The sequence below is a fragment of the Capsicum annuum genome, unplaced genomic scaffold, assembly GCF_002878395.1.
Source record: "Capsicum annuum cultivar UCD-10X-F1 unplaced genomic scaffold, UCD10Xv1.1 ctg2112, whole genome shotgun sequence".
NCBI classification, from domain to species: domain Eukaryota; kingdom Viridiplantae; phylum Streptophyta; class Magnoliopsida; order Solanales; family Solanaceae; genus Capsicum; species Capsicum annuum.
In genome coordinates this window covers 82,290-107,299 of record NW_025827026.1, presented here as the reverse complement: position 1 = coordinate 107,299, position 25,010 = coordinate 82,290, and the positions used below count along the sequence as shown (strand labels likewise).

General features: G+C 38.0%; 1 protein-coding gene across 1 annotated transcript in view; it reads left to right on the top strand.

The window, feature by feature from the left end:
• Window positions 1-85: 85 nt before the first annotated feature.
• The window catches only part of LOC124890629 (anaphase-promoting complex subunit 1-like), a gene marked incomplete at its 5' end in the record, with an annotated part of 64,616 nt that continues 39,691 nt past the window's right edge, over window positions 86-25,010 (top strand). The window contains 7 exon segments of the mRNA XM_047402423.1: window positions 86-157; window positions 11,997-12,090; window positions 12,166-12,248; window positions 12,364-12,420; window positions 12,522-12,599; window positions 12,691-12,812; window positions 12,898-13,058. Coding sequence (XP_047258379.1) covers window positions 86-157; window positions 11,997-12,090; window positions 12,166-12,248; window positions 12,364-12,420; window positions 12,522-12,599; window positions 12,691-12,812; window positions 12,898-13,058 — 667 coding nt within the window.

Here is a 25,010-nt window from a genome sequence, read left to right as displayed (position 1 = left end):
TGTTTCTTTTGGCAAATAACCTGCCTCTTTAATGAAGTATCTGTCTTGAAGAATGATTGTTCTTGCAATTGGATTGTTTTTTCAGTCAGCAGCTCTCCTTTCTGTCGGGATTCTATATGAGGGATCGGCACATCCCCAAACAATGCAAATTCTTCTGGTACTTTCTCTAAACCTTGGATGATTATACTCTTCTGGAGGTTTCTTGGATCATATGTTGATCACGTGTTGAATAATCACTATGTATTATTGGGTAGTTGGTTTCGATATGTCTGGATGAGTAAAACTATTCCCCTTGTTCGAATATGTGAAACTTGAGTTCTTATGTCTGGTGCATTATTTTACTTTTATTGTTCTCCATCTTAGTTAGGAACGGAGGCCACTGAAAGCTAATTGGAATAGTGGGACAATTCATCTAAAATAAATTTGTTCCTCTAGGAGTTAAGTGTAGGGAAATAGCAGATTTATTTGTTTCTACTTAGTAGTTCTGGCTGGACTGCGTACACTTAACCTTCCCAGAATCCACTTTATGGGAATACACTGGGTATGTTGTTGTTGTTGTTACTTTGTAGTTCTGGCATTAAAGTGAAATTTGAAATTCAAGAGGGGGGGAGGTTGAATTGAACATTTTCTGTGAGTCGACTACTGGCTCCTCACAGTCGACTTGCCTGCAGATCAGTACACTTCAAAAAACAAATCAGATTTGAAATAATTAAGCAAGTAAATAATCGAATGTAAAGTAAAAAACACAGATTTATCCTGATTCGGAACACCAATGTGGCGCCTTCCCCTTGGGTTTCAATGTTTCCTTAGATCGTTCAATGTCGGGCTCAAGTATAATGATGGGAAACAAGTTCCGAAGACTTATTTTGTTCTTCAGATCTTGTGACACAGCTTCTGTTTGTGTTACAAAGTTGACTCGATCATACTCTTTATATAATAATTGTAAACTAAAAGTTACAAAGCTTTGTGAGACTAAGGTTGAGACACTTTGATATTCTTCTTGACATTGCGTAACTCTTGTCCATCATTAGTCTTCTTCTTTTAGTCTTCGGCTGCTACTCTTCGTAAGGAAACCCAAGAGATTTCTTCTCAATCATGGATTTGAATTGATTCCTTGATTGAGGAATGTCTGTATGATATGTCCATATACGGCTTTTACTCACTTCCATATCAGATATATCCATGATCTTTTCTTCCTTTTGTTCTTTGTAGTGATTGATGCTCTTCCAAGTTTCTTTGTGATCTTTTGTTCCTTTTACTTCGTTGTGATTGATCTGATTTGCTGCATTTCTGGGATCGAGATTTTCCTTCCAATTGCTTTCGTTTTGATTGATTCGCTTGGATGCCGCGTATCTTAATTTTGATGTGCTTCTATTTCTGGAGCCGGCTTCCTTATTTGCTTCATTCAGCAGTCCTCCAAAATCCTGCGAAGATCCAATCACTAGTTTGTCATTATTAAAACATGAACTTAGGAGGCTAACAATCTCCCCCGTTTTGATAATGATAAAAGATTGTAATCATCAGTCGAGTTCCTTGTCTACCAGCTTGCTCCCTCTGACTGGTACACATATCTTGAGTATTGGTCGACTATCGTTTATCGTTAGTCGACGTGCTCCCCTTGACTGGTAGGCATTTCCTATGTTCCTGTCTTTTTCTCCCATTTGGCATTATAAAAAAATGAAATAGTAGACAAGAAGCATATATATATAATCGATTAACTAGGCAGAGAAAAAAATAGTGGAGCAGATAGTGTGTAACAAATCATCTTACAACCCATCAACATAAGGGACAGAACCCCCTTTTGAATAAAATACAAAAAAAGGAGTCATCATTGTTCACCGCTTCTTGAGAAAGTAGGTCAGAGTATTATGCATGTTATGACAGAAGGTTGGATATGATATTTCAACGTTTTTGAAGGAGGAATAGGAATTCTGGACGAAAATTATACTCTTCTGGGAATCCATTCGGGTGAACATCTGAGTGAACAATTTTACGCCTTCCTGTTTGAACCCATCAAGAGCCAACCTAACCATGCCTATGTCTGTGTTGGTACTTTGCATGAGGTCCAGAAGTTTAGAAGTTGACTCTTTCAACGACGCAACAGTATCCTTGATCTCCTTGAACCGATCCTAAATCTCCTCCAGGTCCTTCAAAACAGGCATCATAGGGTTAGAGACAGATTTGCTTACCTTGGGAAGTTTTGACCTTGCCCGAGCAGAATCTTTCTTGCACCATTCCTCTTCAACCAAGACATATCCCATACTTGCAAACGTTTTGGAATCATAAGTGGCAACAACCTCCACTGGGGTGTAAGTAGATAGATCAATGGAGTAATACTGAAGAATTCGAGTAATGAGCAGGCCATATGGTAAATTGGCAGAGGTATGAGCATTAGATGCACTTTCAAGCATGTACTCATAGATCCATGTTGCCCAATTGATTTTGATTTTCTTAACCAAACAATACAGTACAAAAATATCTCGACTGGTGATATTGCTCAGAGGTCCTTTTCGGGGAATCATTGTAGTAGCAATTATGTGAGCCATAATGCGAAACTTGAAACAAAGAGATAGGGGACCAAAACTGGTCGAAGCAGAGTCAGTGTTTGACAGAAATTTCTTGGTTTCTTCAAAGCTGGCCTCAAAATCATCGGGCCAGTTACCATTCATAAAATAGAGAACTTAGTATCAAAGGCATTCTTGAACAGAAAATCATTAACAATGATTCTCGTGCTAAGCACAAGAGTCTCGAGTTCACCACTATCAGGGGAGCGGTGAAGATTCGCATAAAACATGTGAACTGGATCCCCATAGACCAAAAGTCCACAAAGACGAAAGACAAGGGACAGTTCTTGAAACTTAAAGAAGTGATTGATATTACAGAAACAGTCTTTTAATTGACGGAGATTGATAATGCGATCGGGTACAATGGATCGACCTTTAAAGACAAAAATTTGTCTGTGTGAGAGCATGTCCAAAACTTATGCATGTCCTCTCGAGGGAGGGAGAGCAAAAGGCTTGGCCGAGGTTTCTTGGCGGAGGGGGCTGGATTGGGATTAGGACGTTTCTTGATGAGAGTTGAATGAGAGTCTGTTGAGGACTCATCAGATAACTCAAAGAGAAGAACAGGGATGTCAGGGAGATGAGGGATTTCGGAAGAGCTTTGGACATGGTCACCATTGAACTGGTTCTGGTCATGGGAGAGAGAGGAAGGTGAATTTTAAAGGGGGCAGATATGGAGATGAGAGGACTTTTAGGAGAACCAGAGGAGGATTGGGGGGAAGTATGCGATCGTTGGAAAAGATAGATGAGAAGCTAAAAAAGTGTTGGGCTTCTTTTCTCTCTAGAGTTCATAAGGCGTTTTCTTTAGAATAGGTCTGATCAAGTATCTGTTGATGATGTGATATGTTGTGCTCACTTCTTATGCCTAAAAGTGATCTGGGAGATTATGTTCTAATAGCATGATCCTGACAGTTTCCTGGAGGGATCAATTCTTTCGCTCCACTACGCTATTTTGCTGAAGAGACCGAGGTGAAGAGAAGTTCTGAGAGTATCCGTTCTGGTCACTATACTCCTCAAATTCCTTGTTTTCAAATTCTCCTTCGTGATCATTGTGAACGTAAGTGATGAGGATTCCAGCTTCTCTTTGTACCTATCTACAAAAACTCTCAAAGTTTGTGAAAGCCACATGTTTGTGAGCAAGAAACATTACCCAAGTAAAACGTGAGTAATCATCAACTATAATGAAAACATATCTCTTTCCACCAATGCTTGTGGTCTTGGTAGGACCAAATCGATCCATGTGGATTGTTGAAGAGGTTTAGTGGTAGAGACGACGTCTTTGACTTTGAATGATGTCCGGGGTTGTTTACCCAATTAGCAGGCATCACAGATGGGATCCTTTTCAAACTTGAGTTTTGGTAGACCCTTCACCAATTCCAGTCTGGACAACTTCTCAATGATATACATACTAGCATGTCCAAGTTTGCTATGCCACAACCAAGTATCATTGGTTTGCACAATGAGGCAAGTTAAGGTAGCAAAGTCAGGACTATTTAAGACATAAATATTATCAACGCATTCACTGATGAGAGAGATGTTTCTTTTGTCGTGTTTGATTGAGCAGTTTTCAGCTTTGAAGAAGACTTTGAATTCGGCGTTACACAGCTGACTGATGTAAAGCAGATTGTGTTTAAGGCCATCTACTAGATATACTTCAGTGAATTCACATGATGAGTCGAGTTTTACTGAGCCAACTCCAATGACATTGCCTCTAGCATTGTCACGAATCTGACTGATCCCCCATCTCTTTTCTTTAGAGTATAAAATCTCTCTTTCTTTCCGGTCATGTGTCTAGAATATGCGCTATCAATGACCCACATTCCTCTCTTATAGCTTTTGTGGACTTGTTCCTGCAAAACAAGAAGATTAATTTTGTTTAGGAACCCAAGCGGTCTTAGGTCCTTGCGAGTTAGATGTACTTCCTTTGGGTTCCCAAACTCATACACTTTTTGGCTTATGCCTGCAGCTGTAGGATTTGTGCCCTCTCTGTCCACATATAAAACAGACAGGTCCTCGAGAGGAGAAGGAGGTCTTGGCTAATTTAAACGATTTTGATGAGGAACTTGAATTATTTTTAAAGGAGTTTGATCTCACGAAACTGTTAATTTTATTTTTACATTAAGTTATTCAAGAAGTAAGTCAAACTTTAATTTGACATGCTTCGATTTCTATTTGATAACTTCTTTGTTCCTCTTCGATTTTCGTTTAAATCGATCATCGCAACTCTTCTTCTCTTGAGCGAATTTGTTATATTTATGTATAACTTTTTGAAGCTTGTTAGTTATCATATCCAAATTAGATTCAAGAATATTACAATTATGACAACTGTGTAGTCTTTCCTCACTAGATTCACCTATTGCCATGAAGCACATATTGGTGGCTTCTATTTCTTCTTCGGTTTCATCTTCATCACTCCAAGCTCCAAAATTTCGATTCTTCCTTGATGTTCTTTTTAATTCTGGACAGTTTTGTTTGAAGTGCCCAAGATTTCCATAGTAATAACAACAATCACCGTTTCCAGTAGAGTCATTATTTTTGGCTCCTTGGGATCTTTGCTGTCTCTGTCTCATGATCTGCCTTACTTCACAATTAGTGAGGGCCATTCCTTCATTATTGACATTTTCCAAAATGTCCTCTTTTTTAGTTGGAGCAGCGTTGAAGGCTACTGGTTTCTTCTTTTCCTCCTTATGGTACCTTTTGATATAATTTCGTTCATATGCAATGAGGTTACTTCGTAGTTCGTCATATGACATGTTGTGAAGATCCCTGTCTTCAAGAATGGCTGCCTTGGTTTCCCAAATTTTCGGGAGACTTTGTTGGACTTGCCGGCTATGTGGATAGATCACCCTCAGTGATTTCAGTTCGCTTATGATCATGCTGAATTTGGCAAAAATTGGCTCAATATTCTCATTCTCTTCCATTTTGAACAGCTCGTATTCACTGACCAAGGCAACAATCTTTGACTTCTTGACTTTGGTGGTTCCTTCGTAGGTTACCTCCAATTTGTCCAATATTTTTTTGCAGTCTCGCAAGTTGATATCTTGTCGTATTTTTCTCCACGATGATATGGTCAAAAAGGCATCTTAGCACTTGAGGACATGATTGGAAGCTAATACGTAAAGACTCGAGCTTGTGGGGCTGCCCAACCTAGAGAACACACTTTGAAGTGTGAAGGAGGCCTTCTAAAACTCCAAAGCCTTCCAAATAGCACACTCCAAGACCGCCCCTTATGATGGGCTCATTAAGGGCCTTTTGGTCTTTTTGTGTAATAAGTTTAACCTAGACTATAAATAGAACCTTTTAGGTCATTTGTCCATAGCTTTGATGATATATTTTGAGTGCTCTTGAGAGAGTCTTGCAAGTGTGGATTTCACTTGTGACTAGTGTGGACATCACTTGTGTTGGTAACTAGCTTAGAAGCGGTAGTTGCTTGGGGATTCCGGTTCCCTTGAGGTCTCCGTAAGAGTGTAGGTGTTGTTATTATATTTATTAAGGGTTTTGGTGTTTGATACACACCTTAGTTCTTAGTCATTGTAATAATCTATGTCACATTATCTATGTTTCTTTCTTGTAATCGTGTTCTTGTAATCTCAAATCCGTGGGTTGTTTGTATCTTGTTATTGTTGTTCTTCACGTATTGTTGCTGTTTTGGTGTTAATACGCCTTGTCATGTTGTATTCTTGCCGAGACTTGGTCTTTTTGGTCCTCGGATTCCCTTTGAATTTGTAGACTGTTTTTGGACTGTTTTGGTGCATTCCTTAGCTTGATTCGTATCATTTGGTATCAGAGCTAAGGCTGATTTTGTTCCCACTAGATCAATCTTGGGCTTGGTTAGTAAAAAAAAACAAAAAAAAAATGTTGTTCTTAAGTTTGGTTGTTCTTGGCCGAGAGCTGGTGTCATTGTTGCATCTTGGCCGAAACTTGTCTTGTGTGTCTAGATCTAGAATTCTTTTGTTTGTTTTGAGTGTTCTAGTGTTAGGTTTCTTCTTCACTAACACCATTGAGTCAAGATCCAACTTGAATCCCTACTTGTGTTGTTGTTGTTGTGCGGATTCAAAGCTTGGCCGAAGTGTTGTTGGTGTTGTGTTGTGGATTCAAAGTTTGAACGTTGTTGGTGTATTGTTTGAATCCGAAGCTTGAAGGGTGTGTTGTTGGTATTGTTGTTGGGGATTTGTGTTTGAAGGGAGTGTTGTTATTTTGAGGTTCAACTTGAACCTTAATCTTCAAACCTCGTTGAAGGTTCTTGGTGTTCTTGACCAATCTTCATGTCTTGTGACAAGATGAACCTTCAATAGTGGTTGTTTGATCTTAAGACCAAGTGGAAGAGTGTCGTCTTTCTTGTTTGTCTTGAAACAAGTTCCAAAACTATACCAAAGTAGTAAGGGACAAAAGATCTTTCAAACGACTAGTCACCAAAAAGGAGTAAGGGACTTTTCAAGACTAGCCAAAAGAGGAAAGAGCCAACCACCCTTCAAAAAGGTGTTTTGCCTAAAAGGTGCAAACAAAGTCAACCTATTTTGAATGAGCAAAAGGCTCCAAACTTGTGCCTTCCCCTCCAAACCCGAAATTACTCTTCCACAAATTGAAAGTTGGACAAAAAAATTCAAGTTGGAAAACAATAATTTTCAAAATTCCGCAACCAATCCAAGGCTGCCACGCCACCATTTCCGCAACAATACAACAATTTTAGGTTCAAATCTTGGATTCTTAGTTTCTTATTGTTGATACTTAGTTTCGTTTGTTGACTCTAATAACTAATTGACAAGCTAGTACTCCTTTACTAGATTGTAAATTAGTTTTTGAATACGTTCTTCGTGTTAGCCTTATTTTTGTGCTTTTCTCGTTTATGAATCATAACCATTCTTGATTCAAGTTCGGACAATATTTCTTGAGTCGTTTCGAACAAGAATCTACTTCTACCTCGAGCCACAATTGGAACCAACTAACCCTATTGGAGTATAAACGGGATACCAACACTTGTGAGGCCAATTGAATGACATTTCAAAAATGTGGGCTTGAGAGCTTGTGAGGATGTTTTCTTTGCTAACCTTAACTTGGTTGCTTTTTTTATTTTTGTTTAGTGTTTCTTAATAGGTACTATGGCATTGGGAAAGGTAACCATGAACGATTTAATAGCGACCATAATGAGCATGAAACTTGATGTTAATAGCCGATTTGAATCACTTGTAGAAAGAATGGAGAGCATGGAAAACTCCCTTTCCAAGAAGTTGGATAACTTGGTAGAGCATCTACGCTTTCCTAAATCCACCCTTCCTGCTTTACTAAATTGTCAAGTCCCCTTGAGTGGACTTGCTCCAAATGAGCTACAAGGTAATCAAACTAACTCTTGCACTCTACTAAATGAGGCTAGTAGCCAACTACGTGTGAATGATAGTTTGTCTTTACGTGAGCCGAATGCTCCTTCACTTTATGATGATAATGTTCAACTTGAGATTGTGGATACATTAGTTGATTCTAATGATGACAAAATTGATTCTTCTAGCAAGATCGATTTGTGTCCACCTAGTGTTGAAGCCATTGTGACAAGTGATAGTACATTGTCTTATGGAAGTCATGAAGATCAACCTTTGTGTGCAAATGACGATGTTGAAAATGTTGGTCGATTGAATAGGAATGACCCTTTGTTGATGACCATGATAGTATAGAGGGTACAAATGATTGTAGTGATGATAATCTTGGAGAAAGGAAGTGTGTCCTAAACCCGTGTCCATGGACACTCCACCCATTTGATCCCGGTGATCATTTGAAAGATGGTGATGTTGATTTCTTTCAAACCGCTGTTGGGAATGACTTGTGTGCGTTGTGTGAGCATGATTACATTGATGGTAAGCTTGTTTTGTGTGTAAATCTGGTTTTATGTTCTCTACTCCACTCGGTGCTTAGGCAAGAAGACAAGCCAACTAAGGGTGAGGATGTTGGAACTCTTTTCTATGACGAATAGTCTTTCTTGGTGATTCCCAATCTACTTGAAAGGCCAAAGTTGTGTAAGGGAAGGGTCTCCAACAAAGATGAGTACTATAGAGGGGTCACTATCTTAATAAGACTTGGTATCCATGTGAGCCTTCATGAGCGGTTGATTGATTGCCATGGTTCCTCTAGCATTCCTCTTTGTCCAAAGCTCTTAAATGACCAAGTAATTCTTACTTTCTCGGGTTATACACCCTTAATTGATCATTTTGATGCTTGGTTATTTTTTGAGTGTGGGCAAACTTGGTGTGATGTTATTCATAATTGTTCTAACGTTAACCCTCATGCCATGAGGAATGTGTGCTTTCTTGTGTCCCCTATTGTTTTGCAAGGTTCGGATTCGAGGTCGAATCCTTTTCAAAAAGGGAGGATGATATGGGTCAAAGAGGCATCTTAGCACTCGAGGACATGATTTAGAAGCCAATTCGTAAAGACTCGAGCTTGTGGGGCTGCCCAACCAAGATAACACAATTTGACGTGTGACCGAGGCCTTCTAACACTCCAAAGCCGTCCAAATAGCACACTCCAATGCCGCCCCTTGTGATGGGCTCATTAAGGGCCTTTTGGTCTTTTTGTGTAATAAGTTTAACCTAGACTATAAATTGAACCTTTTAGGTCATTTTTCCATAAATTTAATGATATATTTTGAGTTCTCTTGAGTGTCTTACAAGTGTGGATTTCACTTGTGACAAGTGTGGACATCACTTGTGTTGGTAACTAGCTTAGAAACGATGGTTGCTTGGGGATTCCGATTCTCTTTAGGTCTCCGTAAGAGTGTAGGTGTTATTACATTTATTAAGAGTTTTGGTGTTTGATACACACCTTAGTTCTTAGTCATTGTAATAATCTATGCCACACTATCTATGTTTCTTTCTTGTAATCGTGTTCTTGTTTGTGTTCTTGTAATCTCAAATCTGTGGGTTGTTTGTATCTTGTTATTATTGTTCTTCACGTATTGTTGCTGTTTTGTTGTTAATACACCTTGTTATATTGTATTCTTGTGTTGTTGGAGTTGGCCGAGACTTGGTCTCCTTGGTCCTCGGATTCCCTTTGAATTTGTGGACTGTTTTTGGACTGTTTTGGTGCCTTCCGTAGCTTGATTCTTATCAACTAATTGCGCAAAGAAGTAAACTTATAACACATACATTAGTTTGGATTACCTCTTGTTGTTCTTTGTGACCTTGAAACTTTCAAGGTCTTCTATGTCAATATTGCTAGATTCTTTGTCTTTGTCCTTTTGCTTCTCTTTGAGTCCTAGAATTAGCTTTGGACCCTTCTTGATGACAACCCAGACTTGGATGTCATTTTTATTGGACAAAGATTTTGAATTTATTCTTCCAATAAGAGTAGTGCTGTCCATTGAAGTACGGTAGTCTTGTGGAGGAGTGACCATCTTGAAGAACAGCACCGGGAATTTGATAATTTGCCGTTTGATCTTTGCTAACTTGCGGTTAAGCACACTGTTGGTGAGACCTGCTCTGATACCAATTGAAATTCAAAGGGGTGAATGGATAATTTTCTGTGAGTTGACTACAGGCTACTCACAGTTGACTCGCCTGCAGATCAGTACACTCACAATACAGATTAGATTTTAAATAATTTAGGAAGCAAATAATCAAGCGTAAAGGAAAAACGCCGAGATTTATCCTTGTTCAGAACACCAATGTGGTGCCTACTTCCAGTCCTCTTAGGTTTCAATGTTTCCTTAGATCGTTCAATGTCGGGCTCCAGTACAATGATGGAAAACAAATTCCAAAGACTTATTTTGTTCTTTTGATCTTGTGACACAACTTCTGTTTGTGTTACAAAGTTGATTCGATCCTACTCTTTTTACAACAATTGTAAACTAAAAGTTGCAAAGCTTTGTGAGACTAAGATTGAGACACTTTGATATTCTTCTTGAAGTTGCATAACTCTTGTCCATCTTTAGTCATCTTCTTTTATAGTCTTCGGCTGCTACTCTTCGTAGGGAAACTCAAGAGATTTCTTCTCAATCAAGGATTTGAATTGATTCTTTGATTGATGAATGTAGCCGGATGATATGTCCATATACGACTTTTACTCACGTCCATATCATACTTGTCCGTGATTTTTTTTTTTCCTTTTGTTCTTTGTAGTGATTGATGCTCTTCCAAGTTTGTTTGTGATTGTTTCTTCCTTTTACATTGTGATTGATTTGATCAGCTGCATTTCCGTGATCGAGATTTTCCTTCCGATTGTTTTCGTTTTGATTGATTCGCTGGGATGCTGCAGATCTTGATTTGATGTCGTTCTATTTCTGGAGTCGGCTTCCTTATTTGCTTCATTCAGCAGTCCTCTAAAATCCTGCAAAGATCCACTCATTTGTTGGTCATTATTAAAACGTGAACTTAGGAGGCTAACAAAATTTGGTGTGGAGTGTATAAGAATATTATTGAGTAGGATGTGTTAGTAATGCTGAGATTAGTTATATTGGGATTATTTATTATCCACTCTTTGGTTTGTTTCATTAAGGGTAGTTCTGTCTTAAACCATACTTATGCATGTATCGATAACCCTTGTATAACTAATACTATGATTTGCTATGCATTAGTTATACACCCTATAATACTGAATAGGGTGTATGACTAATACGGGCTGAAAATTCTACCAAACAAAGGATTAAATAATATTATCACTAATACATGCATTATTTTCTGTAATACATCCTGCCAAACGATCCCTAAATGATTATAGATAGTCCATACTAGTGCTAGCAAAATGGATAAAATATTAGAGTATCCATCTGACCTGACCAGTTAAAAAGAGGTTGGATAGTTGATTTTTTAAAGAGCGGATCAAATATGAATCAATTTAGATAGCCCGCTTTATAAAATGGATTAGCTGATCAAATACGGTTTACGAGGGCTAAACATAGGAAGAAGACTGAGATACCGTGCATTCTAAGAATTTTTAATAGTGTCTAAGCATATAATTTTATTTTAAAAAGAAAATATCAGCATTGTAATGTCTGAGATCAGTCCAAAGTTCACAAGTTAACCTTTAATAAGTCGATTTTGTTTCATTGGACAGAGAACAATTTTAAATCCTAGAATTGCTTTTGGAAAAGTTATCCGTGTTATTGCGCTCAAATATTTTTATATTCAGCATTTGTTTAAAATGTGTTTTAATCAAAATCTTGATCTTGTAAAATCATGGACGGAAGTATCCAGTTATCCATTTATTCAACCCAAATTTGACCACTACCCAGTATGGGCGGGTCAGATTCTTTCTACTCTTTGTCTAACCCGTTTTCAACCTGCCCATATCCAATCTGCCCCATCCATTTGCTAGCACTTGTCCATACTCCATGCTGATCTTGCTAACATGGAAGCGATGGTTTCGTGTTAGGCCACAATTGTAAAATAGTGTTAATCCAAGTTTTATGCATGCTTTTCATGAATTCAACCACTGATAACCAGTTTGCAGGGTGAAATTGGTCGTAGGAGTGGAGGAGATAATGTGCTTGAAAGGGAGGGATATGCAGTTGCAGCTGGGTTTTCACTGGGATTGGTTTCTTTGGGTATGATTGAAAGTTCAGATGCATTATTATGGCTAATAGCTGTTTCTAAGTATTTATTTTTTTTAAAAACTGAAGGTCGTGGAGAAGATGCTCCTGGCTTCGTGGACTCTTTGGTTGATCGGTTATTCCAGTACATCGGTGGCAAGGAACCTCAAAATGTATATGCTTGCAGAAATTGTCTCCTGTTTTATGCGTTGAGATTCCAAAATTATGATTTACCACTAAAGTAATGTTCTCATTTTCTTTGAATAAATTCTTCAAACTGATCTTCAGGAGAGGTTCCATCTTTTTGTTCCATCTATTGATGAACTTAATCAGAGTGCAGGACAGGTCAGGTCGTCTTATTGCTTCACGGATATTATATTACTGCTCTTCTTATCTGACTTACAGATAGGTACCAATCATCCGAAACTGTATCTTTTCTCTTGCAGATAATGGACGGCACTGCAATCAATGTTGATGTTACTGCACCTGGAGCTACCATTGCCATTGCTCTTATGTTTTTGAAGGTAATTTTAGAAGTAAGATTACTTTTTCCATTGAGATAACCTCCTAGACAACTTTCTTCTCATCATTAATTTTGCTCTCAATCTATTGCAGACAGAATCAGAGTTGGTTTATTCTAGGTTATCTATCCCGCAGACACATTTTGATTTACACTATGTTCGACCTGATTTTATAATGCTCCGTGTCATTGCTCGGAATTTGATAATGTGGAGCAGGTAAAACATACTCCCAACACTTTCCAATCAGCAATGACATTTATAAGTTGCTTCTCAGGTTTAAATATGGTTTAATTTCCTCTAGAGTTCATGCATCTGAAGAATGGATTCAATCTCAAATTCCGGAGGTTATTCAAAATGGTGTGAAAGGCCTTGGTGATACCATGAGTGACCCAGATGAGATAAATGTTGATGCATTTGTTCAGGCATATGTTCACATAGTAGTCGGTGCCTGCATTTCTCTTGGTAAGCCTAAGTTCTAGACGACAGCTATTACCTCTTGTCTTTTGAACTCCAGCTTCTAGTTAAGTTGCTATGTGGTACTTTCGTCCATTTTAAGCCAGACATGTAATTCTTGATATCCAACAGTTTTACAAACTAACATACATAACAATGCTTTAAATGGTTTTGAATTGTGAATTTTAATGCATTACCAACAAAGGAATCAATAGTATTTAAGAATTTGAATGCAGTACCAACAATGGATTTAATACTGTCTTCAACCATTGAAATCATAATATGCGAGTCAAAAATAGCTCTTCACCACCTTTCTTATTAAAATGTGTCGAGTAATATGAGTGGAGAGTTCATATAAAATCACTGCTAAGGAAGGTTGCATTGAGTTTGGTGTGGGAGGGTGTTAGACCTGCTGTTACTGAGGTCTATAATCTCAGGAAGAAGGGTGAAAATAAGGCATAAATGTAACTGTTTTATTTTATTACTAGGTAATGGACCCGAGCTTTATGCAGCCACAGATAACCTCATTAAGCTTATAATTGATCCTTCAAAATTTTCAAATATTAAAGTGTTCACCAATGCGGTGGGGGTTATGGCTGAACCCCGACCTATCAGTTATCGAAAAATTGTACACGGAGGAGGGCATACATTTTGGACTCCATTGTGACTGTTAGAATGATAGGGATTCATTGGAAATAGATTCTGCACAAAAAAGATCTACCATACACTGGTACAATTCGACTATAAAAGAAGACTGCACAAAAGATCTTAGATTCATGAATTCACATCATTTAGCAAAAAATAGTTCTTCCTTGGCTTAATAGTAACCTACAAACATACAGGAAGGGAGTTCTCATGAGAGATAATTTGAGACCTTCTACATTCTCCCAAATTAGTTAAGAAGTCTGCAGCCATATTACCTTCTCTGGAGATATGGAGATAAAGAAAATTTGCAATTCCTAAAGAGGTGAATGTAAATGTGAGAAATAATGGAGAAAATGTTATTGAATTGTGTATCTACATAATTACATTGAGAGCCTATTTATAGGCACTACATTACAATCCTTTTTCAAGTAGGATGTTATGTACCATTCCTATTCCTACTCATATTCTAACAGGTCCCCCTCAAGCTAGTGCATACAAATAATATGTACCTAGCTTGTTACAAATGTAATTAAAATCAAACGAACTGCTCGGTAATCGAATTGTTAGTCCTAAACAAACTGCTCGATAATCAAACTGTTAGTCCCTAACAAACTGCTTGATAATCGAACTGTCAGTCCCAACAAGTCATAAATGACAGCGGGCAGCTATAGGAAAGCTTTAAACGCAGAAAAAGCGCGAAGATTCAATATATGACTTGGAAGGTCATCGTAGTATTTTATTATTTAAAGTTAAATGGAATTAACTGTTAAAAATTTGTAAAAAAGCATAAATACTATTCCTCCTCGTTTATAATTGCACCACGTAACCGGGCTGAAGTCTCTGTTATATATATATATATATAGAGAGAGAGAGATTATTATGTGTTTGTATTTGTTAGGATTTCTTGTGAAGGATTGTCATAGGGCGATAAATAGAAAAATCTGAATCAATTGCCTTTGACTTTCCCTTGCTTTTGTTATAATTCTTAGAACGACCTATTTTGTTTAAAGATATTTGCTATATAAATTCAACTCGTTAAAGAAAGGTTGAAACCTTAGAGTTCTTTGGGAGAGAACTCTGATCTCTTGATGCTGGTTATAATTTTGCGTAAGTTTTTGTTCCTCAAATATCTCCTTAAACATCTCCTTAAACAGAAGTCTTTATTGCAACAAATAGGAAGCCTAGGCCTTATGAAACTAGGAAACGCAGCCATATTCTAGATGAATAATGACAACTTACATAAATCCTATTTTAGAATAATAAATAAAGCTACTAATAATAAAAGTAATCTATTAATTTAATTGTCCTTCCTTTGGGCATATGCCTTGCCCATAAACGCATCCACGAATTACCCCCCCTCGTGTTGAAAGAGCTTGTCCTCAAGCTCGAACGATGGATAACCTTGTTGAAAAGAGTCTACTTCCTCTCACATAGCTTCATCTCTGGCATACCTGACTATTTTACGAGAATCTCCTTTGTACCACTATTGACGCGAGCTCTAGTGACAGCAGTAGGGAGAGGAACTACTTGGCGATCCTCGAGTGGTGGTTGCTTTGTAATAGGTGGCGCCTTTGAATGCCTTTAAAAGGGAAACATGAAAAACATTATGGATTCAATTGTCACTTGGCAAATCCAGCTCATATGCAACCTGTCCAATTTGACATAAGATCGGAAATGGACCATAAAATTTAAGGGACAACTTATTGTAAATACTCAATCGAGTGGAGCACTGTCTATAGGGATGTAAACAAAGCCACACAAGTGTCCTTGGAGCAAATTCTACATCACGATAACCTTTATCATAATATTCCTTTATTTGTTGTTGGGCTTCCTATAACCGATTCCAGATATCACCCAAAACGTTATTACAATCCAACAATGCACTCTCAACAACTTTTACCCAACTTGTCCCTAGTTTATATGAAAGCAAATGAGGCGGGTCATGACAATAAACAATCCGGATTGTTGTTTGCAATGCTGAATGAAAAGATGTTTTTTAACAAAATTTCGCCCATGGAACCCAATCAACCCACTTTCGAGGATAATCACCAACAAAGAAACGAAGATACATCTCCACAATACGGTTAACGACCTTCGTCTGACGATCTGTTTGTGGGTGGTAAGCAAAGGAGAATTGTAATTTAGCACCATTCAAGCAAAATAGTTCCAAAAAGTGCTAGTAAAAACCATATCTCTATCACATGTAATAGTTTTTGGTATCCCATGTAAGCGAACAATTTGCTCAAAGAATACTTGAACCACCTGTGCAGTCGTGTACGGATGAGCCAATGGCATGAAATGAGCATATTTCGAGAACCGATCCACTATTACAAACAAGATCGACTTTCCCCAAGACTTGAGTAAGCCATTGAGATGTCTGCCCTGATAGCTGTAGAGGTTGTATTAATCCTGCAAGACTTAAATGTTCTGATTTATTGCGTTGACACACCGGGCAGGCAGTGGCATGTGGCAATGTCAGTTTTCATACCTTTCCAGTAAAAATCCCCGCGAATTCAGTGCAAGGTTTTGTATCCCGGCATGCGCACTATCATGATAGGTGTATAGTACAGTAGGTAGCAAATTGGAATTCTGTAAAAAGTAGATGCGACCTTTAAACAAAAGTAGCCTAGCTTGTCCGAACTCAAGTCTCCTAGCTTGACCTTATCACACAAACTCGATAGTTCTGATGATCCCGCAAGCTCCTCACAAATGGTGTCCAGTAATGTGCTACGAGGGTAGCTAATAGCATTCAAAGAAGGGTCCTCAGGTGTAGTTCTCAATAAAGTATCCACAACTTTATTGAGATAACCAACCTCGTATACCACCCATGAGTTTGCTCAACCAGTGTTGTTGAGGGGGTGTAGTAAGTTGTTCTAGCAAGTATTTTTGGCTGTAATGATCCTTTCAGATAAGAAAGGGATGCCCCCACAAGTATGGCTGCCAATGTTGGATTGCTTTAGCAAGGCCAATCAGCTCCCTTTCATATGCAGCTAATTTTTGGCGACAAGCTGCCAACTGTCGGCTGAAAGTTACTATGGGCTGACCGCCCTCTTGCAAAACAGTTCCTCCACCACCTCTTGAAGCAGCTTATTCTACAATGAAATTCATATTAAAGTCGGGCAACCTTAGTATTGAAGTAGAGGATAGTGCTTGCTGAAGCTTCTAGAATGTAGCAAGGGTCGAGTCGTTCCACTAGAAGGAGTTTTTCTTGAGTAGACTAGTCAAGAGTGCTGTCAAATTGTCTGTAGTCACGAATAAATTTGCGGTAGTAACCCACCAATCCCAAGAATCCACCAAGAGAGGTAATTGACTGAGGTTGAGGCCAATCTAAAATTGCTTGCACTTTGCTCCTATTTACCTCCACACCTGTTGCTGAAATAATATGCCCCAAATAAGCTACTTGAGTTGTACCAAAGCAATATTTAGATCGTACTTGAGTTGTTGAACCAAATGTTCCTACTACTACTTTAAATTAAGATATCTTCTAAGAAAACCAACACAAATTGGCGTAAGTACTCATGAAAGACCTCATTCATTAAAGCTTGAAAAGTGGACGGGGCATTAGTGAGCCCAAACGACATGACAAGGAACTCGAAGTGCCGATGATGTGTTTGAAAGGCTGTCTTTTCCATTTTTGCTGGAGACATACGGACTTGATAGTATCTAGACTTCAAATGCAATTTAGTAAAGAACTTGGCCCCGTGTAACTCGTCCACTATTGGAACTGGGAACTTGTCTTTTATTGTTTTAGCATTCAATTCACGATAATCAATACAAAGGCACCAAGATCCATCTTACTTGGATACGAATAACACAGTTGAGGAAAAAGGGGATTTGCTTGGTCGTATAAATCCTTGTTGCAATAGCTGGTAACATTGCATCTCAATCTCATCTTTTTGTCGCTGAGGCTATTGATAAGGATGAACAACTACATGGGTTATCCCGGGCAACAAACTGATGCGGTGGTCACATTGTCTCAGTGGTGGTAAACTCATAGGTTCCTGGAATAAATCATCGAACTCGATCAAGAGTATTTTAATCATTGCTCATCCGTAGTTGCTTTTCTTAACAAATGCAAAAACTTCTCACAATATTGTTGTTGTCCCTGAAGCAAAATTGATTTACCTTTAAACAAGCTCTGCAAAATCCCTAAGTATAGGACCCAAGGGCTGTAACCACTTAACTCCCGTAACAATATTGAATCCGTTCAAAGGAATAACATAAGAATCTACAACAAAGCAATGGTCATCAATGAAAATTGTTACCCTTGGTCTCTCCATTAGCAATGTCGATTTTGATATTGTGCTAGGAGAAAATATTAAGGATTAATCGACTCGCAACAGTATAACTTATAAAGTTAGTTATGGGTACTTTCAGAATCAATAAGACTGAGCATGTGTTGTCCGTTAATAATTGCAGGCAATTGCATAGTCTGTGCTTGTCTTTGACCTGTAATAGCATGTTAAGAAATTTCCGAGTAATCCTCCAGAACTTCTGGTATCATCTTGTCAATTGAATCATCTAATTCCAGAGTTGTTTGCACTGGTGAGTGGCTGAATATTGTTCGTCACAATTATAGCATAATCCCTTAGCTCTTCTCTTCACCATTTCTGTCCGAGTTAATCGTGTGACAAAAGGGGTTTGGTTGCTTGTATGATACTAGTTGAGAAAGTTGAACTAACTAAACTAGTAGTAGACTTTGCTGAGTTTACCATTCTGCTTAGGCTTGTTTCGGACTTCCATGCCACCTTGCCATATTATTGACTTTCTGCAATTGTTGTTTATGTTCAAAAGCCCGAGCTAAACTCATAGCTGATGATAAGTCAGGTGGTTTGAGTAGTTGCACGTCTATTTTTATTGAATTATCCAAGCCTACCATAAATATTCCCATGTGCAAGTGTTTTGGAATAAGCTCATTAGCCCTGACCAACTTTTCTTGAAACTGACGTTGATAAGCTTCAACTGTATTAGTTTGCCAAAGCGTGACCAATTCACCCACGAGGTTGAAAGTTCAGGAGGTCCAAATCACTAGAGACCATGTTTTTGAAATTCCTCCCTATTCAGTGGGCCTTTCGCTCGTTTAAACTGATAATACCATAACTGCGCTTCTCCCAACATGTGAAACCCAACCACTCCAACCTTTTCTGCTTCGATTGTGTGTTGATTTTCAAAAAATTGTTCTCAATGATGTGCCCAAATATATGGGTCGTCGGTACCGGCATAAGAAGGAAAATTCATTCTTGCATCCTTGCTATTGTTGAATGGGAATTACCACTTGTTGAATGATTTTGGTCGCCTATGGTTAGAATAGGCAGAGTACTGCCTTTACTAGTAGAAGTTGATTTATCAACCGTCGGGCTACTCGACTCAGTTCCACGAGTTGCTGGTTTTATGGATCCAATTTTCATTCTCAGAATTGTTCTTAGATGACTTGAATAATTCTTTCGCCGAGGCGTTGTTCATAGCTGTAAGTTTCGAGTCCTTTAGAATTTCTGTAATCTCACGTTCTTCCAATCTGGAATTGATCTCATCGTCTATTGTGTAAGGTTCTGATACCAAATTGTTAGGATTTCTTGCAAAGGATCGAGTCACAGGACGATTACCAGGAAAATCTGAATCAATTGCCTTTGACTTTCTCTTGCATTTGTTAGAATTCCTAGTGCGACCTATTTTGTTTAAAGATATTTGATATATAAATTCAGCTGGTTAAAGAAGGCTGAAACCTTAGAGTGTAGTGGGAGAGAACTCCGATCTCTTGATTCTGGTCGAATTTCTGCGTAAGTGTTTTTTCTCTCCTTATATAGGAGTCTTTATTACAACAAATAGACAGCCTAATACTTATGAAACTAAAAAAAAAAGGAGTAGCTTGGTGCACTAAAGCTACCGCTATGCGAAACACAAAATCCTTATGAAACTAAGAAATTAAAGAAGATTGTGCACAAATTTAAGAAATTAAATAAGATTTTTGACATGTAAGCCAAATGTACACAAAGTACCAAAAGTATCATTAGAGTTCACATGTTATGCCATTTTAAGTGAGTGGTGGTAAGGGTTCCAATAAGTCATGTCCTTAAATGTAAAATGGAGGTATTAAAATTAAATAGTTTCCAAAAAGTGAGAGGTGTCATTCTTGTTTGACAAATTAAAAAAGAAAGGATGTCGCATAAAATGGGGTAGAGGGCATGCAACATATGATGTGTTCGAACTTTGTTGCAGATTTTTGATATTTTTAGAGGAGAAGGGTAGAGAGGTGGGTCCATTATCCATCGAGTTGTGCGCCACTCGCCATTGAGGATTTCTCGATTATTAAAAGAAGGATGGGATGGAGGGAGTAGTATTTTAACTCGTTCCTTCCACATATCTTTTTGAATGACTTTCTAAATTTTCATACTTTTATTTTTAAGATTCTATATCAGATTCCATACCATATAATCTGTTTAAACAATTTCTCTTAAACTCCATGAACTAAAACAGGTGGAGATATGAATATTCTTGAAAGTAGGAGGATATAACTTTTAGCCTCTGGTCGAAATGCAAGGTAAAGCTGCGTATAACACACCCTTATGGTAGGACCCTTCCCTGGAACCTGCCCATAGCAGGAGCTTTAGCGCACCGTGCTGTCCTTCTAAGAGAATATAGCATTTATAGTATCATGGAAGTTGGTGGATTTGGTCAAATACTCTTTGCATTATGATAGTGTTTCAATACATACCAACTATAGGAGCTTGAGAGGAATGGATAACTGATACGAACCAAAATACGAAAGCAGAAAACACATGAAAACGAGGAAAAATCAATGGAAAACGAGATAAACACGTAAAGGATAAAAGGGATAGAAAAGATAGATAGATAGACACAAATGATAAGAAAAAGGACAAACGAAAGATGTATCAAATCCAACGACCTCCCTTAATATTACCATGAGCACCTCTTTATGTTGGCCTCGAGTTGTGTTATCAAAAATGTTGACGCCCATTTGACTTGTATCATTCTCCCCTTCTTGAAAAGGATTCGACCTCGAATCCAAACCTTGCAAAATAGTAGGAGACACTAGCAAATACACTATCCTCATGGCATGAGGGTTAGGGTTAGCACAATTATTGAAAACATCATGCCAATGCTGCACACACTTAAGATATAACCAAGCATTGAAATGATCAATTAAGGGTGTGTAACCCCAAAAAGTAAGAGCTACTTGGCTACTCAAGAGATTTGGATAATGGGGTTGGTTAGAGGAACCATGGTAATCAATCAATTGCTCATGAAGGTTCACATGGGTTCCAAGTCTAAATAAGCACATAACTCCTTTATAACACTCATCTTTGTTGGAGACCCTTCCTTTACACAACTTTGGTCTCTCAAGTAGATTAGAAATCTCCAACAAAGACTTTCCGTCATAGGGATGAGTTCCAACAACTTTAACCATGGTTTTCTTGTCATCTTGACCAAGCATCAAGTGGTGTGGAGAAGAACCACCACATTTCAAATGATCACCGGGATCAAATGGGTAGAGTGGCCAGGGACATGGGTTTCGAAAACACTCCTCTCCCCCAAGAGTACCACCAATACAATGAGTTATACCCTCTACACTTGCATGAGCATCAACAAAGGCAAATAGAGGGTCACTCCTATTCAATTGACCAACATTTTCAACATCATCACTTACTTAAGGTTCATTAAACACATCACAAACATCCTCAAGTGGTGGATTGGATTCACGAACAAGTTGGTCCACATAATGTCCACAAGACAATATACCATCACTTGTTACAATGGCTTCAACACTAGGTGGACACAAATCGATCTTACTAGAAGAGTCAATTTTGTCATCATTAAGATCAACTAGTGTATCCACGCTCTCAAGTTGTACATCATCATTATGAAGTAAAGAGACATTAGGCTCACCTAAAGATAAGCTATCAAACACACTTAGTTGGCTACTAGCCTTATTTACTAGAGTGCAAGAGTAAGCTTGGTTACCTTGAAGTTCATTTGGAGCATGTCCAATTAAGGGAGCTTGAGAATTTGGTGGATTGGGAAGGGTGGATTTGGGGAAACTTGGATGCCCCATCATGCCATCCAACTTCTTCGAAAGAGAGTTTTCCATGCCTTCTATTCTTTGATTTATATCTTGTTTCATACCCATTATGGCCGCCATTAAAGCTCCCATCGTTATATTTCCCGATGCCATAGTACCTAATAAAAGAAAAGCTAACAAAACGAAAAAAACAAGTTAAAAGTTAAGGAATCAACCTCATAAGCTCTCAAGGTTCACACCTTTGTTTGTCACTCAATTGACGTCGCAAACGTTGATAGATTGTTTGTATTCCAATGAAAATGCTTGGTACCAATTGTGGCTTGAGGTCGAAATGTATTCTTGTTTGAAAGACTCAATTACATAAAAATGACGTACGAACTTGAATCAAGAACTAACAACGAAGTGAAAAGACAAAAGCTAGAAATAAATAGGACAATGAAAGAAAAGGACTCAAGAACTAATTTACAACTAAGTAGGTTGATTACTAGTCGTTAATTAGTGTTAGAATTAAAGAGAAGAAGTTAATGAATCAAATAAAAGAAACTAAGAATCTAAAATTGAGCTTATGAAAATTCAGTCCAAGTTGATGACTTGGTTGGCGACTAGGAAGGTAGTCTTCACTTGGTTGATGACTTGTCAACCTTGTCGTCAAACTTGGACACACAAGGGGTTTGGGCTGCCTTTAGGTGATGACTAGGTTGATGGTTTGTCACTGAGTTGACGACTTGTTCGTAGTCGTCACCTTTAGGCAGTGTAGTTGACTACTTGGTGTGATATCTTGTCACTGAGTTGACGACTAAGGTTGACGACTTGCTGGTAGTCGTCACCTCTAAGCAGTGTTGTTGACGACTTGGTGTGATAACTTGTCACTGAGTTGACGACTAAGGCTGATAAGTTGTCACTTCGTTGATGACTTGTCAACAAAGTCGTCACCCTTAACCAGTGTGCATTTCTTGCTTTTTAACGTGTAAGGAAGAGGTATTGAGGGTCTTCAACGTTTTTCTCCTTCTTTGGATGATCTTGTTAGCTTCTTAGGAGATTATCCAAGGCGTTGATGCTTCAACAATGGATCATTCAACTCTTGATAGCCTTGAATTCTTTGTGATCTCTTCCTTTGTACTCTTCTTTGTCTCTTCCTTTAGAATATTCCCTTTTGATGTCTTTTGATTCTCTTCACTCTTTGGAAGAATGGAATATTCTTGGGAATAAACAAGCACAACACTCTTCTCTCACTTCCCTTTTGGATCCAACACACCTTTTTGAATGTTCTTCTTCAACAATATTTGAAGAACATGAAGAACACCAAGAACATTCAAAATTAACCCTCAAGCAAATGACCTCGGAATATGATGAAATTCAAACTCCAAGCTCATTTCAACCTCCTGAACACAATCCACACGTTTACAAGCCCAAATTCGCACCAACAAAAACCGAAATTGAGAACCCACCTTCAAGTTTCTTCAATTCAAGCTCCAACAATAGTAGATCGCTCAAATCCTTGGATTAAGCTCAAATTTTAGATTTCGACTCTAATTGTGTTAGGAAACTCAAATCTAAAACTAGAAACACAAATAGACACAAAAATCAAAAACTCAAAAGTTGACCTAGGGACAAAAACGGGAATACTTTTTTTTTTTTTGGTGATTTTTCGATTTATCAACAACGCGACCTAAGATTGACTTCGTGGAAACGAAATCAAGCTTGACTCTGATACCAAATGATACGAACCAAAATACGAAAGCGGAAAACACATTAAAACTAGAGAAAATCAATGGAAAACGAGATAAACACGTAAAAGATGGATAGAAAGATGATAAGAGAAAGGACAACCGAAAGATGTATCAAATCCAACGACCTTCCTTAATATTACCACGAGCACCTAACTCCTACGTAGACTTCAAGGGAATCGATTCCCAAGCAACCCACGCTTCCAAACAAAAGATCAACACAAGCTAATCCAAGCTTGCTTCACACTCTCAATAGAGTTTACATTCATAATTCATCAAATGCTTCTAAATGAAATGTCCAAGGCATCTATTTATAGTATTTGCCTTTGCATAAATAGCCTATTACAAAAATAGCCTAAAAGTGGCTATTTTGGAAATAACCCACAAGGACTCTCTTTATTCCTTGTGTCATGGCTTTCCTCGGCTCCAAGCTATCTTCCAAACATGACATTGTTTCATTAGGAGCTCGAAGACGGGCCTCCAAGCACATTCTTGGATCCTTAGGGCGACCATGTCTTGGACCTCTTTATGTTGGCCTCGAGTTGTGTGATTAAAAACGTTGATGCCCATTTGAGTTGTATCAATAACTATGGAAATTGAAAGTAGAAGAGGATGTGTTAAGCTGTGTTCCTGAAACAATTGGTACTATGAAACTTGACAATTTCGCTCTGTTCATTTAGTGAACTGCATGGGGCTGGGGCTATTGAACAATTCGAAAAAGCTGGTCCTTGCTTATGGAAAGTAGAAACAGAAGCAAGCAATTTTTAGTAAATGTATATTCTGATGTAGAATGTTTTACCAGAGTTTAATAATCTATCCTTGTGTAGTTAGCCAAGTTTAATAGACTACCCATTCACTAAATAGTGAGGATCACTAAGATTTTGTTAAAAATTGAGGAAGAAGAAAAGTCTTTTTTGTATTTCAGTACGTCTTTACAGTCCATGAGAAGGGGTATTTGTACAAGTGAATCCAAGCTGATTAAGAAAAGATAACCAATCACAATAGAAGAAAATATTATATTCGTATAATTATTCTAGGAAAAGGAAAAACAAAGTCTGCTGAAATATTAAATCATGCTAATTAATTATCTCAATCAACAATTTCGCCATCCACTGCCAAATTTGTTCCAGCTCGGATAGAGTTATTTGATATACCAATTTGATCTGAGTTCTCTTATTGAAGATACTCATTGGAATTAGTTTTTTATTTTCAATTTTTAATGAACTTCAGATACTTTTTTCCTTTCACGTTTGTCTTCTATTTCTAGGAACACTATTTTGGACAAATTGCGGAGCACTTGTCTCACCTAAAGCTTGAGTTGGTAGATAGAACAAAATTTTACTTAATTGCATTCTCAACATGCCCCCCGATGTGTGGATCTGGTCTCATTAGCCAAGCACATGGAAAATTCTTTTATTATATGGGTGACAGCGAGACTCGATACTGTGATCTCCACCTACTCTAATACTATGCTGAAGTGTGGGATCATCTCATCTGAAAACTTAAGTCCTTAGAGAGAACACATTTTTATTTACTTAATTATATTCTCAA